This window comes from Tasmannia lanceolata, unplaced genomic scaffold (genome assembly GCF_043159265.1).
Source record: "Tasmannia lanceolata isolate RefF3 unplaced genomic scaffold, GAP_Taslan_0.1 ptg000015l, whole genome shotgun sequence".
In the NCBI taxonomy this organism is placed as follows: domain Eukaryota; kingdom Viridiplantae; phylum Streptophyta; class Magnoliopsida; order Canellales; family Winteraceae; genus Tasmannia; species Tasmannia lanceolata.
Window position 1 is genome coordinate 41,954,492 of NW_027518692.1, and position 14,204 is coordinate 41,968,695.

At 35.8% G+C, this 14,204-nt stretch overlaps 1 protein-coding gene and 1 non-coding gene across 2 annotated transcripts; both read right to left on the reverse strand.

The window, feature by feature from the left end:
• Window positions 1-2,228: 2,228 nt before the first annotated feature.
• On the reverse strand, window positions 2,229-5,121 carry LOC143847331 (uncharacterized protein At4g15970-like). The gene is made up of 3 exons (XM_077356126.1): window positions 4,902-5,121; window positions 3,421-3,780; window positions 2,229-2,848 (listed from the first exon to the last, which is right to left on the reverse strand). The coding sequence occupies exons 1-3, from the start codon at window positions 5,031-5,033 to the stop codon at window positions 2,360-2,362; spliced, it is 981 nt and encodes a 326-aa protein (XP_077212241.1). The 5' UTR covers window positions 5,034-5,121; the 3' UTR covers window positions 2,229-2,359.
• A 3,329-nt stretch (window positions 5,122-8,450) lies between these two features.
• TRNAL-CAA (transfer RNA leucine (anticodon CAA)) lies at window positions 8,451-8,534 on the reverse strand. The gene has a single exon. It is a non-coding gene; the product is annotated as a tRNA-Leu (tRNA).
• Between the last annotated feature and the right edge of the window lie 5,670 nt (window positions 8,535-14,204).

A 14,204-nucleotide genomic window follows, 5' to 3' on the forward strand; every position in this document is an offset into this window, starting at 1 on the left:
AATTGAATCCGCACAAATTTAACGTAAAAACTTCAATCCTAACATTAAAAATGAGATTACTTCAAAAATGAGAAAAATATGCACAATTAACCGCCAAATTCTAGAGCGTTCTAGTTGATCTTTCCATAATTTAGATTATAGATGAATTTTACCTCAAATTTTGATTTTAATATTATATATATTTGATTAAAATCGAATTTAAAGGGAATTAAATGCAATAAAAATATATGAAAATAAACCTAGGGTTTATTAATTTGCTAAAATTATTTTGCGTTAAAAGAAAATTATGTTTTGTTTACTATAATTCTTTCATCATGGATGTGAGAAATCACATGTTTTTATTTTTAAATAACAAGAAATTCATTATTCCAATGCTGTTGAACTTATAAATTTATAGGAGTTTATCTTTACAAATAAATGTCATTTTAATTTTAATTTCCAAGATTATCATTTTGATATGATCAACATACAAAAACTAAATAATTACTTTATTTTATTTTTAAGTTGATAATTGAGAACTATGCCTAGGAGTATTGGGTCATATATGAGACGCCTATTGAACTAGGGTCAGTAGGTTTTGAATTTTGATACTTATCTTATCAAATTGATTTTTAAATAGTACTTTAAAGTTTAAACTATATAATTATTATTTGCAAAAGAAACTTTTTCAAATTTATTTCGAATTGGTGGGCCCAAGATGGTGCGAGCCTATCAAGAAATTCACATGAGATTCTTAGATGAAGGATAAACTAGTCAATTTGCTTTACTTGTAATATTTTCCGACACAGAGGGTCAAAATTGCCGACAACTATTTTACCCCGGAGACGGGCTGTCTCAAGTAAAAGAAGGGTGAATATATCATTTTTTTCAAAGAAAACTAGGTTTTTATTTTGGGCAGTGATAAATCGACTCCCAAATATTTTAAATCGATCGACCCCATGTGTCTTTCTGTCTCTAGCCCAGATATTCTCCTCTTCCTCTCCCAAATATCTTAAATATAACCCAGAGGAGAGAGAAAGACACATGGGGAGTCGACTTAAGATATATGGGGGTCGATTTATCACTCCCGTTTATTTTGACTAGTTGATACAGTAATTTTGCAGGAAATGATATCAGCACAGCACTGTTTTAATAATTGCACAAACTCAGATAATTGGCTTGTGAGAGCTTTTTGGTAATTGTAATAACCTTTGACAGCACTTTAAATAATAAAAGCCAAGATGAGTCAGTGAAAATATCAAAACACGGCCGTGCTGATATCATTTCCCTAATTTTATTAGTCAATTGAATTGCACATCACATCAACAACGTGTGATACAACTCCAGGAAAAAACTATTCTGCACTTCTCTCTGTGTAGGGAGTTTGTATAATACTTAAGAGTATGTGTCTATTTTTCATTCTTATAATATTTTATTAAGTGAATGAATCACGAGAGAGCGCCGATAATGGGTCAAACATCATATGTTGTAAGGGACCCAAGGTTTAACTCATAAGATCATATCTCGAATGTGATTGTTTGGATAGTCAATCCATAAAATTTATAGTCTCCATCCTTGTGAATTATCATATCTCGAATGTGATTGTTCGCACACAGCGTGCGTTTGTTTTCTCGTATAAAATAATAAAAGCCCATATTCTAAGTACACGACCCACCAACAAACGATTAAAATCAATATAAGAAAATTATCACGAGAAACATCTGAAGTTGCTCCCATGTCCCAACCCCAATACATACATATAGTAATGACTAAATACTTTCTTATGATATTCTTAATACAATAAGATCATAAGGTCAATATTTGCACACGAAACCTTTGTTTGACATGTCTCCATTTTTTGTACCTATTATCTTAGACTTTCAGCTGATTTTTTTTCATTGGTTATCATGTGGGGCCTCTCAAATTCTCTCTATCACCTTCAATCTCTCTCCTTTCTAGGAATCTGCCAAAAGTAATGAACTTACTTAGAGAATCGAACAATCACGCAAACAATACCATAGGTCATTACAAACAATGCTAGCATTCATTGACCTCTCGACAGGTACATCACAACTAACATCAATACTGCCACGGATAGAACTACGCCAGCCATAAAAATGGATTATTTGGATCACTATGATTTATGGATTTTTTTTTATGAATATTATTTAATTTTCGAGCAAAGCTTAAGTAGGCTTTGACTCCATTATTGTGATTAACAAAATAAAACCCACATAAGCACAATCAGGTAAATCAACAATAACCCATCTTAACTTATAATCAAGCCAGTTTTAATTAAACCTTTCAAGAGAAAACTATAAACAATTCTAAACTAGGCTTCGATGAACATGGGAGAATGGGAATGGAATGTCCCACAAATTCAGAAATGGCACTGCCTTGGAGCCCTCCAAGAATATCTCTTAACTCTCTTCTCCTCTGTTGAGAGTGCTGAGAAATTTCTCCAATCCTCAAGAACAAGCCTAAGATCATTAAGCTTGCTTTCAAGTCCAACACAACAATTAGCATGAAATGTACAGACCTTGTCAAAATCCTTTCTTGACTGACAAAACCCACTAAAATAAGCTGTATCCAAGAACCTCATTTCCAATCCCATTCCTTTAACAGCACTGTCAAATTTGATAATGTCAAAAACTGCTTGATCATGAGAATGAGGGTGGACTTTTCTTGCATTGTACCAATATTTGTAGAATTTAATAGTGGCATTGTTCGATCTCACGTAATTAAATCCTCCATTGACTCTGTTCTTTCGATCCGAAATGTCTCCCATAAAACCATCACATGCCATTGTAATATCCACAGTAGTCATAAAATGTGGAAATGGGTTTCTGATCCACATCACATCTGCATCCTGCAATCGAAGTTACATTAGAGAGATGCTTTTTTTGCTCTGTTTCTTTCAACTTAAAATGGGGCGCAAAACGAATTTCCACCCATTTTCTAAATGGAAAAATGGGCGTAAAACAAAGTTTGTTTTACGCCCATTTTACATCGAAAGAACGGAGGCTAATCAAGTTCATCAATTTGAAAGACAATGAGTTTCTGAACCACATCACATCAGCATCCTCCAGTTCAAGTGGCATTAGACAGATCCCCATTTTTTGCTCTGTTTCTGTCGACTAAAATGGGCCTAAAACAAATTTTACACCCATTTTCTAATTGGAAAAATGAGTAAATTTTGTTTTACGCCCATATTACCTCGAAAGAACAAAGCCTGATCAAGTTCATCAGTTTGAAATAGCTAGTTGCCCACTTTTTTTGCTCTGTTTCTTTCGACATAAAATGGGCATAAAGCGAATTTTACACCCATTTTATAAGTGGAAAAATGGGCCTAAAATTTGTTTAAAACTCAATTTACATCGAAAGAACGAAGCCTAATCAAGTTCACCAATTTAAAAGCATTGGTTCCTGCAAAATGTGTACCGTAAAAACGAAATTGTAGCCCAATTTTAGAACAAGTCTTAAGAATTGGATCCTCCTCCACATCATTTTCAAGTAGTCCTGCGACATGAATCTCTTCTCGGCGGAGAAATCTACGCCTTCGGTAGTGACGGAGAAACAATTTGTGTGTATCAATTTGCATCGGTCAAACGCCTTTTGATCCATAGCAACAATTACCAAATGGTTAAGAAGACTCGCGGTCTGTTCACCGATTCGGAAACTCTCGAGAAAGAGATCCACCATGGAATTAGGAGCTGCCCATGCTTCATTCAGGGTTGTTATTATCACTGTTCTGTCTGCCATTGAAGCTTTGTTCAACACATACTCTAGAGATCCAGGACCCTGCCATAAACACTTGAACATCTTAGTTATTTCAATTAGTTTGTTAATCATAACCATGATTTCTTTATCTCAATAACCCATTAGAAAAAAAACTATTCGAATGAAAATGAATAAAAATCCATATTGATTGTGGAGACCATGCTTAAAAAATTCTCAACTGACAACCATTTGAACATCTTAGTCATTTCAATTAGTCTGTTAATCTTACCTATGGATTCTTAATCTCAATAACCCATTAGAAAAAAAAAAAAAACTATTCAACTGAAAATGAATACAAATCCCTATTGATTGTCGATACCATGTATGAAAAATTCCTCCATGGCGAAAGGTTTTTACTCTAAGAAAAACAATATGAAAATAACAGAATTCTAACTCTCATTCTTGCAAAATTAAAGAACAAATTAAGAAAATAAGATCTTAATATAGAGTACAAAAAACCCACTAAAGCTAGCATAATATCACTCAAAAGTGAAACAAAGAAAACTGCAATCTCATTTTCAAATGTTACGAACACTTGAACATCTCAGTCATTTCAATTAGCGTGTTAATCTTGACCATGGATTCTTAATCTCAATAAACCATAGGAAAAAAAAAGCTGCAGCTTTCTTCTGCACAAACTCTATAGATTTAGGACTCTGTTATGAACACTTGAACATCTTAATCTTTTCAATTAGTGTATCAATCTTAACCATGGATTCTTAATCGGAAGAAATCATTAGGAGAAAAAACTACTCAAGAAAATTAAAGAACAATAAAGTTCCAACTCTCTTCTTCATGTACCAAAATTCCCCACTGATAATCCCTCCATGAATAAAGGTTCCTAGATAAGAAAAACATCGAAAAATAACAGAATCCCAACTCTCAATCTAACAAAATTAAAGAAAAATAAACTCTTAAACAGATTAAAAAAAACCCATTAAAGCTAACATAATATTACTCAAAACCAGCATCTTTCTACAAGCTTGGAAGATCTAGCAAAATTAAAGAAACTAGCTAAAGAAAAATAAAATCTTAAATAGAATAAAAAAACCATTAAAGCTAACACAAATTACTTAAAAAGAGAAACCAAGAAAACTGTAATCTCTTCTTTATATTTGAATGAAAATCCATAGAGTCCTTACAGGTTTGGTCCAAAGATGCCATGGTGTTCCTCTCATTTGAGTTGAAATTGCAGAGAGGATGAAGAACAAGAACAGAAAAAGCAACAAAAACGGGATAGAAGCCAAAGGAAATCTCTTCAAAGACTGCATCATTCTAGAAACTTGGAAGAAGAAAGGTCTCCTCTCTGGTTTTTACTATTTTGTAGTTGAAGAGAGTTTAAATGCCAATGAGTAAGTTTAATGTGGCTGCATGTACCAATTTAAGGGGCCGAACAATATTTAGATGGTTTTCTCGTCTGACGTGTCAATATATCGAGAGATATTGAATTTGTCGTTAAGTGTTTCTGGAAAGTTATGGGATTTGCTAATGTTACTCGCTCCCATGTGTGATGGATAGAGAACCAAAACTTAGAGATCTCACTGATCTTATGTTGGATGGATGATCCTAGCCGTTGGATTGAGAGTTGATTTATTGACGTGTTTTACACTGAATTTGGATCGTTAAGGGGTTTGAAGGACCACATTACATACGAAAATTTAACCCTAATATAAGGGTATTTTAGACTTTTTGAACTGTGTCTTTATATCCAAAATGGGTCTCTGTCAGTATTAATGAAGGACAAGTATCCTCTGTTAATTACTATATTTAAGAGCAGCTAAGAAGACGGGCCACTTTGGGAATATCCGTAACAGTCTTCCCTATTGGGCCACCTGTCAATAACTGCTTTCATAACAGAAATACCTATTTAATTTAAAAATAAAAAACCAAAAATACTAAAAAGTGGTGGCTGTTAAGCTAAAAACCCGAAAAAGTGAAAAAAAAAAGACCAAACTGATTATTGCACTCAAAATTCTGTTTATTCCCCATTATGTTTTGGATTTTGAGAATCGATTATGAGTCCAAAACTGATTATAGACTGAACCCAAAATGAAGCTAGTAGATCATGAGCCTAGGATCATCTGATCAAGGTGATCTCAATGGCATTTGCCTGGACTTAAGGTTTTTGTTTGGATAAACGGATCTGATCTTATAAATGAGACAGAAGTAGAGTCGAAAAGTGTCTTTTAGGAAGGAACCTAAAAGTGACTTTCTTTCTAGCATTTTCCTATCAAAATATAGGACTTTGAATATAACTTCTTATCTTTGTTACATTTTATATTTTTTGTTACAACAAAAAATTCTAAAAAGAAGGCCATTGATAGGGTCTTTTCTGAGACCCACTTTCTAGAAACCACATGTGTCTTTTCAGGCTTAATCTTCTTTCTGTACATATCAAGAATTCTAAGACAAACCAAGGAAGTCTAAGACAACAAAGCAAACACAGAAGTCCCCAATGTCAAATATGACAACTCTCGATGACTGAGTCCATGACCTTCCATCACCTCCGAAATTTCTTCCATCTGAAAATTGTCTGATGGCTGAGATAGTTGCCCACTTTTCATTGTTAAACTTCCATTTTTGGTGGATTTACAGAGATTTTATATGGTGCAAGCCCTTGTAGTCTCTTATTTTTCAAAAAGTACTGTACATACCACATCATAGGATGATCCAAACCGTCCATGTGATGGGGCACAACGAAAATAGGTTGTGCCCGAAAAATCATTTCCATAGGATGATCCTACCCTCCAATCTATAGAGGTTTCCATAATTTGCAGTTCCTCATAGATCGGAGGGCTAGGATCATCCTGTGGAAATGAAGTTTGGGGCATAACCTATTTTCGTTGTGTCCCGTCACATGGACGGTTTGGATCATCCTATGATGCGGTCCATACAGTACTTTGAAAAATAGGGACCGTAAGGGCTTACACCCATATAAAATCTCGAATTTACAAACAGGTTTATCTTGAGTTCCTTTCTTTTTTTAAAAAAATAAAAAATAGAGAGCATTTATTAAATAAAAGATGATTACAATTGCACTTCAGGGCAGAGAATGTTGGCTTTCTTTTTCTCTAAGAATAAAAGTCAAAATTTATTTATTTTTTATATAAAAAATCATGTATATTTTTTAGTGTTGAAGAAAAGTGTCTCTTCAATGTTTTTCTTCAATTCCTATAAATATACATACTCAGGTATACTTTTTTAAGTTTTTCCTTTTCCCAATTTGATTTCACTCTCTCTGGTCAAGGCAAACATATGCATGTTCGCGAGGCTTTCAGGCTGTTTGAGCGCACATCCTTAGAGCAAAGTCATTGTATTCTGGAGTGGAGGCAGATGCTGGAGAACCATCTGCAACATGGATTCGTCGAATGTGGGGGTGATATTTACCTTAAGGACAACGGATCGGACTTAGATCCATGTCTTGACTAGTCAACCGATAAGTTCATTCATTCTTTAATATTGATTCTTTCTATGGTTAGTTATTAGATTACATGTTGGTTATTGCATTATTTCTGTTATTAGTGTCATACAAAATTTACATGCATTTTAGCTAACAAGGAATGCAATTTAGCAAGGCAATTAGCCAAATCATTGGCACTTCTAGGTAAGAGAGAAAAAGAGAGAGAGCATCATGCATAAAGATCTCTAATCTCAAGTTTATCTTGAGTTGGCTTCATTGGAAATGGTATGAGTAATTTGGAAGATGATTCACCTCGTTGATCAAGCAAGATGACTGCTTTTAACCGCCATTAGATCCAACAATAATCAATTTGTTTAGGCTATGTTTGGCAATCAAGCATCTTTTTTTCATGATAATTTTAGTTTCTTGTGGTGAGAGACGGGCAGAGGGGATGGGAGAAAAGAGATTTGAGAGGGCACGGATGAGCCGAGGTGCCTGAAAAAGAAGGAAAAAATCAATCATTATTTGGCCGAAAAACAAGATCAACAGTCTCTTAGAAATGATTATCTACATTGAAATTTAAATAATTGAAATCATTCCTACAAAGGATTATATGCAAAAACGAATACGACTATCCATAAAATCACTTTTACCATAAATGGTAAACGGTCAAGTTTGGGGTCCTGCAAGAGGACCGTTGATCTTTTTTTTAGATGGGTAAGCTGGGGTTTGGCGGAGACCCGTACCGTTGATATTGTCAGTTCAAAAAACAATGTTATAGCTTTTCTTCGTTAGATCTAGGATTGATAGATCAAGGGCCTAATCCAAAAGAACAACTTCCTTAATGTAATTTTTTTTGGGAAGTCACATATTCCTCCCTTTTCTTGGGACAGCCCTCTAGTTTATTTTATAGGAGATGATAATTTCACCCCCTATGGTATGCCTGCGCCCCCCTGACAACGTGATATGACGTGAACAGTGGGCAACTTTAATGCTTTTTTACGTCAACTGGAGGCGCATGCCTACAAAAGGGGCGCGAAAATATCATCACTCATTCACTCTATTTTATTTATATGACTACTCTTTTACACTTGAAGGGGGCTGTCCCAACTAAAAAAAGGGGTTAATATATCATTTTCATTTTTTTCTTTTTTATTTGTTAAAAAAAAAGGGAAATGATTTCGTGTAGTATTTAACTGTCGTGTCAGAGGAATATTACGCTTCTCAAGCTCTTAAAAGCCCTTAAATACTACACGGACGGACAAGGGAAAAAAAAATTCTCGAATTATATTGTCAGAAGTGGGATTTGAACCCACGCCCTCTCTCGAAGACCAGAACTTGAGTCTGGCGCCTTAGACCACTCGGCCATCCTGACTTTTATGACTTCTTAGTTTATTTAAGTAATTTATCTAAAAGTAATATTTTCCAGACCGTTCATTTGCTGGGCCCCAATTTAATTAGGCCATGCCCCAAAAATACTTCCAAAAGGTGATCTAACCCCTCTATGAATCTTCTCGTATCTGTAGAAGGTTTTTAAACCTTGATGTTCTTATTAAACCACTACAGATCAGAGGGTTAGGATCATACTATGTAGATGATTTTCAGGGCGAGGCCTATATAAATTTGGAGCTAATAAATGAACAGTTTGGATCAACCAATAATATGGGCCTACTAAGTTTCTTGGTGTACATTCATGGAGACATCTAATACCGACTGCTACTCCATCTACTATCTACTATAATAAGCCGGGATGAAAGTCGGGCTTTTTTCTAATTTTTTAATTTCCTACGTGGAATTTTGTAGGCTTTTTTGGTCACTTCTTTCAGGTCAAACCCACAAAACAAATTATGATTTTCTTTTGTTTACTAAGGCTCTGTTCACTTCTTTTCCCTGGTGCTGTTTTCCCTGAAAAACAACCCTTCTTTTTCCCTGACAAGACCTTAACCAGACGAATTTTTGTGTTCACTTCTTTTCCAGGGAAAAATATTATCAGATGTGGATTTTCTTATTTAAATGCTAAAAATGACATGGAAATTGACTTTTTCCCTGTAACTCGAGATTTGGTTTCCGATTAAATATATCGAAAATAGGCTTTTCAAGGAAAACGAAACCATTTCCTTGACAGTTTCCTTGGATTCCTTTTCCTTCTGCCATGTCACCTAGAAAGGAAAGGAAAACGAAATCCTTTCCTTTCCTTTCCGAGGAAAAGAAGTGAACAGAGAAGAGAAAGGGTTAGAAGAGAACAGGATGGGATTTCTTTATTTTCTGGAAGATTCTCTCCTAACGTTTTGGATTTTTTTACGATAGACCCCTTCACTAACATAATATATCTATATCTCTCTCTCTCTCCACAGCTACACCACTTCTCACTCTCGAAACCCTCTTCGTCTCTCTCTCTCACCATACCACGAAGAACCCAGAAAAACGAAGAATCTAGATATACCAACATGATTTCTGCAAATGGGGAACGAGGAACACCCTCTACTGATATAATAATTGTAATTGAAATACTCTTGGCTCACCTCCGGCTAAGGTAGTGAATTTGTTATCTTGTGCCAGTTTTCCAATTATTATTATTTCATATGCTTAGGAAGAGCAACTTAATTTCTATGCATACTTTTATTTTTCTCATTCATATATTAAATTTCCTTTTCTGAAGGCTCTATCCAGTTTGCAATTCTTTGTCAGTAGAGTCTAGGTTTTACATGAAAATGCCTCAAATTCCTCTCTTTCTGGTAAAGCTATAGTAATATGACTTCGTTGAAATTCTTTTCCTTGAAAAACTTTTCAGTGAAAATCTTTTTCAGCAAGGCGAAAAAAATATGCTATGACATGTCTTGTTTTCGTGGTTCTCTGGTTAAAAATTTTTATGGTAAAAAATTCGGTACCTGAAAATGGGTTATGAAGTGGCTCTGACATTCAATTTGCATCATGGAATATATTTTTTAGAAAAAAAAGAAGCATGCCCAATCATGCACTATGACATTTTTCCTCACTTATCCCAACTTAGTGATCTCTTTTTTCCTTCATAGATGGGCTGTTTTCTAAAGGAGATGGAAAAGTCAGAATTGCAACTGCTCTTTGAAATCTTCATGGGCATTCTTCAAGGTGTTGAAATTTTATCAGTGCATTATTTCCCACCAGTAGAAGCAGCAACCAATTCAGATTCCAGTTTATTTGTAGAAAGTGACCCAACCAGAGGACGTAATCTAGATCTTCTTTTTATTTTAACAGCTCTTCTGTGAACTGTTTTTCCATTTCGAAATTCACAGTTTAAATTTTAGATGGAGTATGGTGTGAATTGGAAAAGGACTCTGTCATCCTAATGCCTAATATCTGTTTTGGTTATTTGCTATTATTTTTTGGCTTCCTCCATGATTTTAGTTAGCATCATGTATATATAATTATCTTGCTTCCTCTGCTGTTGGTGCTGGTGGTTTCTGCTACTTCTCGGTCTCCGATTTTCTCAACATTCTCAACTGATATATGATTACGGAATTTTATTTTATTTTCTTCTTTTTTTTCTCTTGAACTTCATGTTTGTGGTTTTATTCATAGGGAGTCTTAATTATACAAATGCCAAGCTATCTTGAGGCAATTTAGTTTTGGTGAACCATGTATGCAATACAGTTTGCGATGAAGATCGAGAAAAAATTCCGCACAGCAAAAAAACAGGTCTGTATGCAATTTAGTTTTTGTTTATAGAGTCTTAGGATGACCCATGTCGCTAAATACCCAAATTCCAGCATTACTAATGTCCTCAGAGAATATAGTCCATGCACTTACGTCATACCCAAATTTCAGCATTGCTAATGTTTTGAGAAAATATAGTGTTTTCCAATTTCCATCCAATATTTTTGTTTATAAAGGCCTCTCTTGCTATGACCTATTTGAGTTTGGTTCTGATCTGACATTTATGTTGTTGGTTTTTGACCATTTCACAATTTTTTACAAGGTCTTAGATTTCCTTTAGAACCTTCTCCTTTGTTAAAAACACCACTTAATTGAAATGGAACCAGCTTCACTATTGGTCATAGAAATGATTTTAGAAAGGTTCGCAACATTCTATAATACGATAATCTTTAAAAAAGTTGCCAAAATTAAACATCAACCACAGGTCAAGGGGAAACACAATCCCGAGAATATTATTTATTTTAGATTTGGTGTTGAATTGTTGGTAATTTTATGATTATTTTCAGTTTTAATTTTGTGATTTTAGATGGGTTTTTATTATTTTTTCCTTTCTCAATGCACGGGCTTTCTCACTAGTATACATATAAGAGAGAAATGCTCAATAAAGGTGGCGACCTAATTGTAAATCTGTAATACAATGCGGCGCCTCCTCTACCTCATTGTGGATCTCACCTATGATTGATCCAAACCGTTCATTTGATAGCCCTTGCTTTGGATCACCTAAGGCCTAGAAATCACATTGATCACACAATTATAACATTCAATAATAATATGTAATTTTTGCTGTCGAACGTGGACGGTCAGAAACTACTCTCACACTAGAGGGGTCTGTCTCAAGTGAAGAAAAAGGGCCAATATATCACTTCCCATAAACAATGGTTCACATTCAACGAGAAGACGAATAATATGGAAATGATATATTCGCCCTCTTTTCTTCCCCGGGCCACCCCGATGTAGTGTAAAAAGACTAGTCATAAATAATCTCAAGGGATTTGCCCAGGGAAGAACAGAAAGGCGAAATTCAGTTTATCTTTTATGTTGTAGTGGGTTTCTCCCCCCATTTATTTTCTTTCAAGTAAATAAATCTCTTACCATTCGGGAAAAAAAGAAAAAGACAAAAAAGAAGACAGCCCAAAGTAAACATGTTGGAGCAGATAAAGAAATCTGTATCGCATGTCAATTGTAATGTTCATTTCATTTCATGAGGAAGATGGTGACAACTATACTGGTGAACACATTGGGTCATTTAACTACAACTGGAGGAGAGAGAACTCACTGGTTACAGTGTATGGTATGATCTCTACATTGCAGCAGACTTCCTACTGATCCTTGCCCCCCCCCCCCCCCCCCCCTCTTCAGCCACTACTTTCTTCAATATCCGTCAAGTCCGCGTCATCCAAATCATCTATAATAGACTGATTTAGCCGCTTCCGAGATTGTCTTCTGTGCTTTTTAAGTTCTAGTCGTGGCTCCGCTTGTTTGATACCCATGTCGCCAACCTTGTACCTGCAAAATTCTTGTTAATTGAGGGCAACAAGCGCAAAATTTTCTTTTCAGTGTTGTTATTTGCATAATATATTCAGTAGCATTTGATTCTCTTGTCATTGTTGATGTCCCCTTTATTAGCCTTATCAACTTCTAACAAGGTGGCACTAGAACACATTGTAGCCATGATCTAGTAGACAACCAGTATTAAAGTCTCAAGAAAACATCAAAGCATTTTGGCATAGGCTCGATAAGCTCCAAAGCTAATCAAAAGGACCCAATTATGTTGCATTCCACTTCCCCGTGCCTGCCTCAAGGAAAATTCCCCGTCCCCACCTCATCCCGGGGCCCGCTTCGGGAATGGCTTGGAATCCCCACCCCCCGCCCCACGGGGAATATCTAATTCCCAACCCCGCATACTAAAATGCAAAAGGCCAATATCTAATTCCCATCCTCGCATACTAAAATGCAAAAGGCCAAATGGCAGATTTGGAATTTTTGATAATACAAATTAAATGCTAATAATGGCATAATGCAAGGTATTGAATCGGGGCGAGGCGGGTAGAGCCATCCGCGCCTTAGACCACTCGGCCATCCTGACTTTCATGACATCTTGCAGGTTATTAAAATAATTAACCTCATATCTAATCTCTCTGAAGCAGTGGTTTATAAGCGAAGGTGTAAATATAAATACTAGTGGGGTGGCCCAGCGAAGAAAGGGGTCGAATTTATCACTTCTCCAAAAAAAACTAAGGGAGCTATAATATAGGATGGTACAAACCGTTCATTTGCTGGGCCCCAATTTAATTAGGCCGTGCCTCAAAAATACCTCCAAAAGGTGATCTAACCCCCATATGAATCTTCTCTTATCTATAGTGGTGTTCTTATTAAACCACTACAGATCAGAGGATTTGGAGCTAATAAATGAACAGTTTGGATCAACCAATAATGTGGGCCCCACTAAGAGAGAAATGCTCAGTAAAGGGGGCGACCTAATTGTAATACAATGTGGGGCCTCCACTACAGCATTGTGGATTCCACCTATGATTGATCCAAACCGTTCATTTGATACCCGTTGCTTTGGATCACCCAAGGCCCAAAAATCACATCGGTCGAACAAATATAACATTCAATAATAATATGTAATTTTTGCTGTCGAACGTGGACACGGTCAGAAACTACTCTTACACTAGAGGCGGCTGTCCCAAGTGAAGAAAAAGGGCCAATATATCACTTCCCATAAACAATGGTTCACATTCAACGAGAAGACCAATAATATGGAAATGATATATTCGCCCTCTTTTCTTCCCCGGGCCACCTCCTTGTAGTGTATAAAGAGTAGTCATGAATAACCTCAAGGTATTGGCCCATGGAAGAAAAGAAAGGCGAATATATCACTTCCCAATCCAATACTATGTAATTTTTTGTTGTAGAACATTGAAAGTACATATAAGTAGGGGAGGCAACGGGCAGGGCCGGATGTTGCATTCCCCGTCCCTGCCTCAAGGAAAAGTCCCTGTCTCCGCTTCAGGGATGGCGGGGAATCCCCGTTCCCACCCCGCCCTGATATAATCACAATTTCTACTTTTTTTTAATCTAATCAAACAATTATTCAATAAGAATCCAAGATTCCAAACAAAATATAACATTTTATGGAAAGACAACCACTTATAGGGATACTTAAGTAATTTTATAGACAAGGATTACGGAGCGGGACGAGAGCCATCCCATCCCCGCTTCGGAGAATGTTTTTTAATCCCTATCCCAGCTTAAATCGGGGAATCCCGATCCCCGTTTTTGCAGGTTTAATTGCCAGCCCTACATATAAGCAAATGTTCACATTCAACTACAAACAACACACTTATAA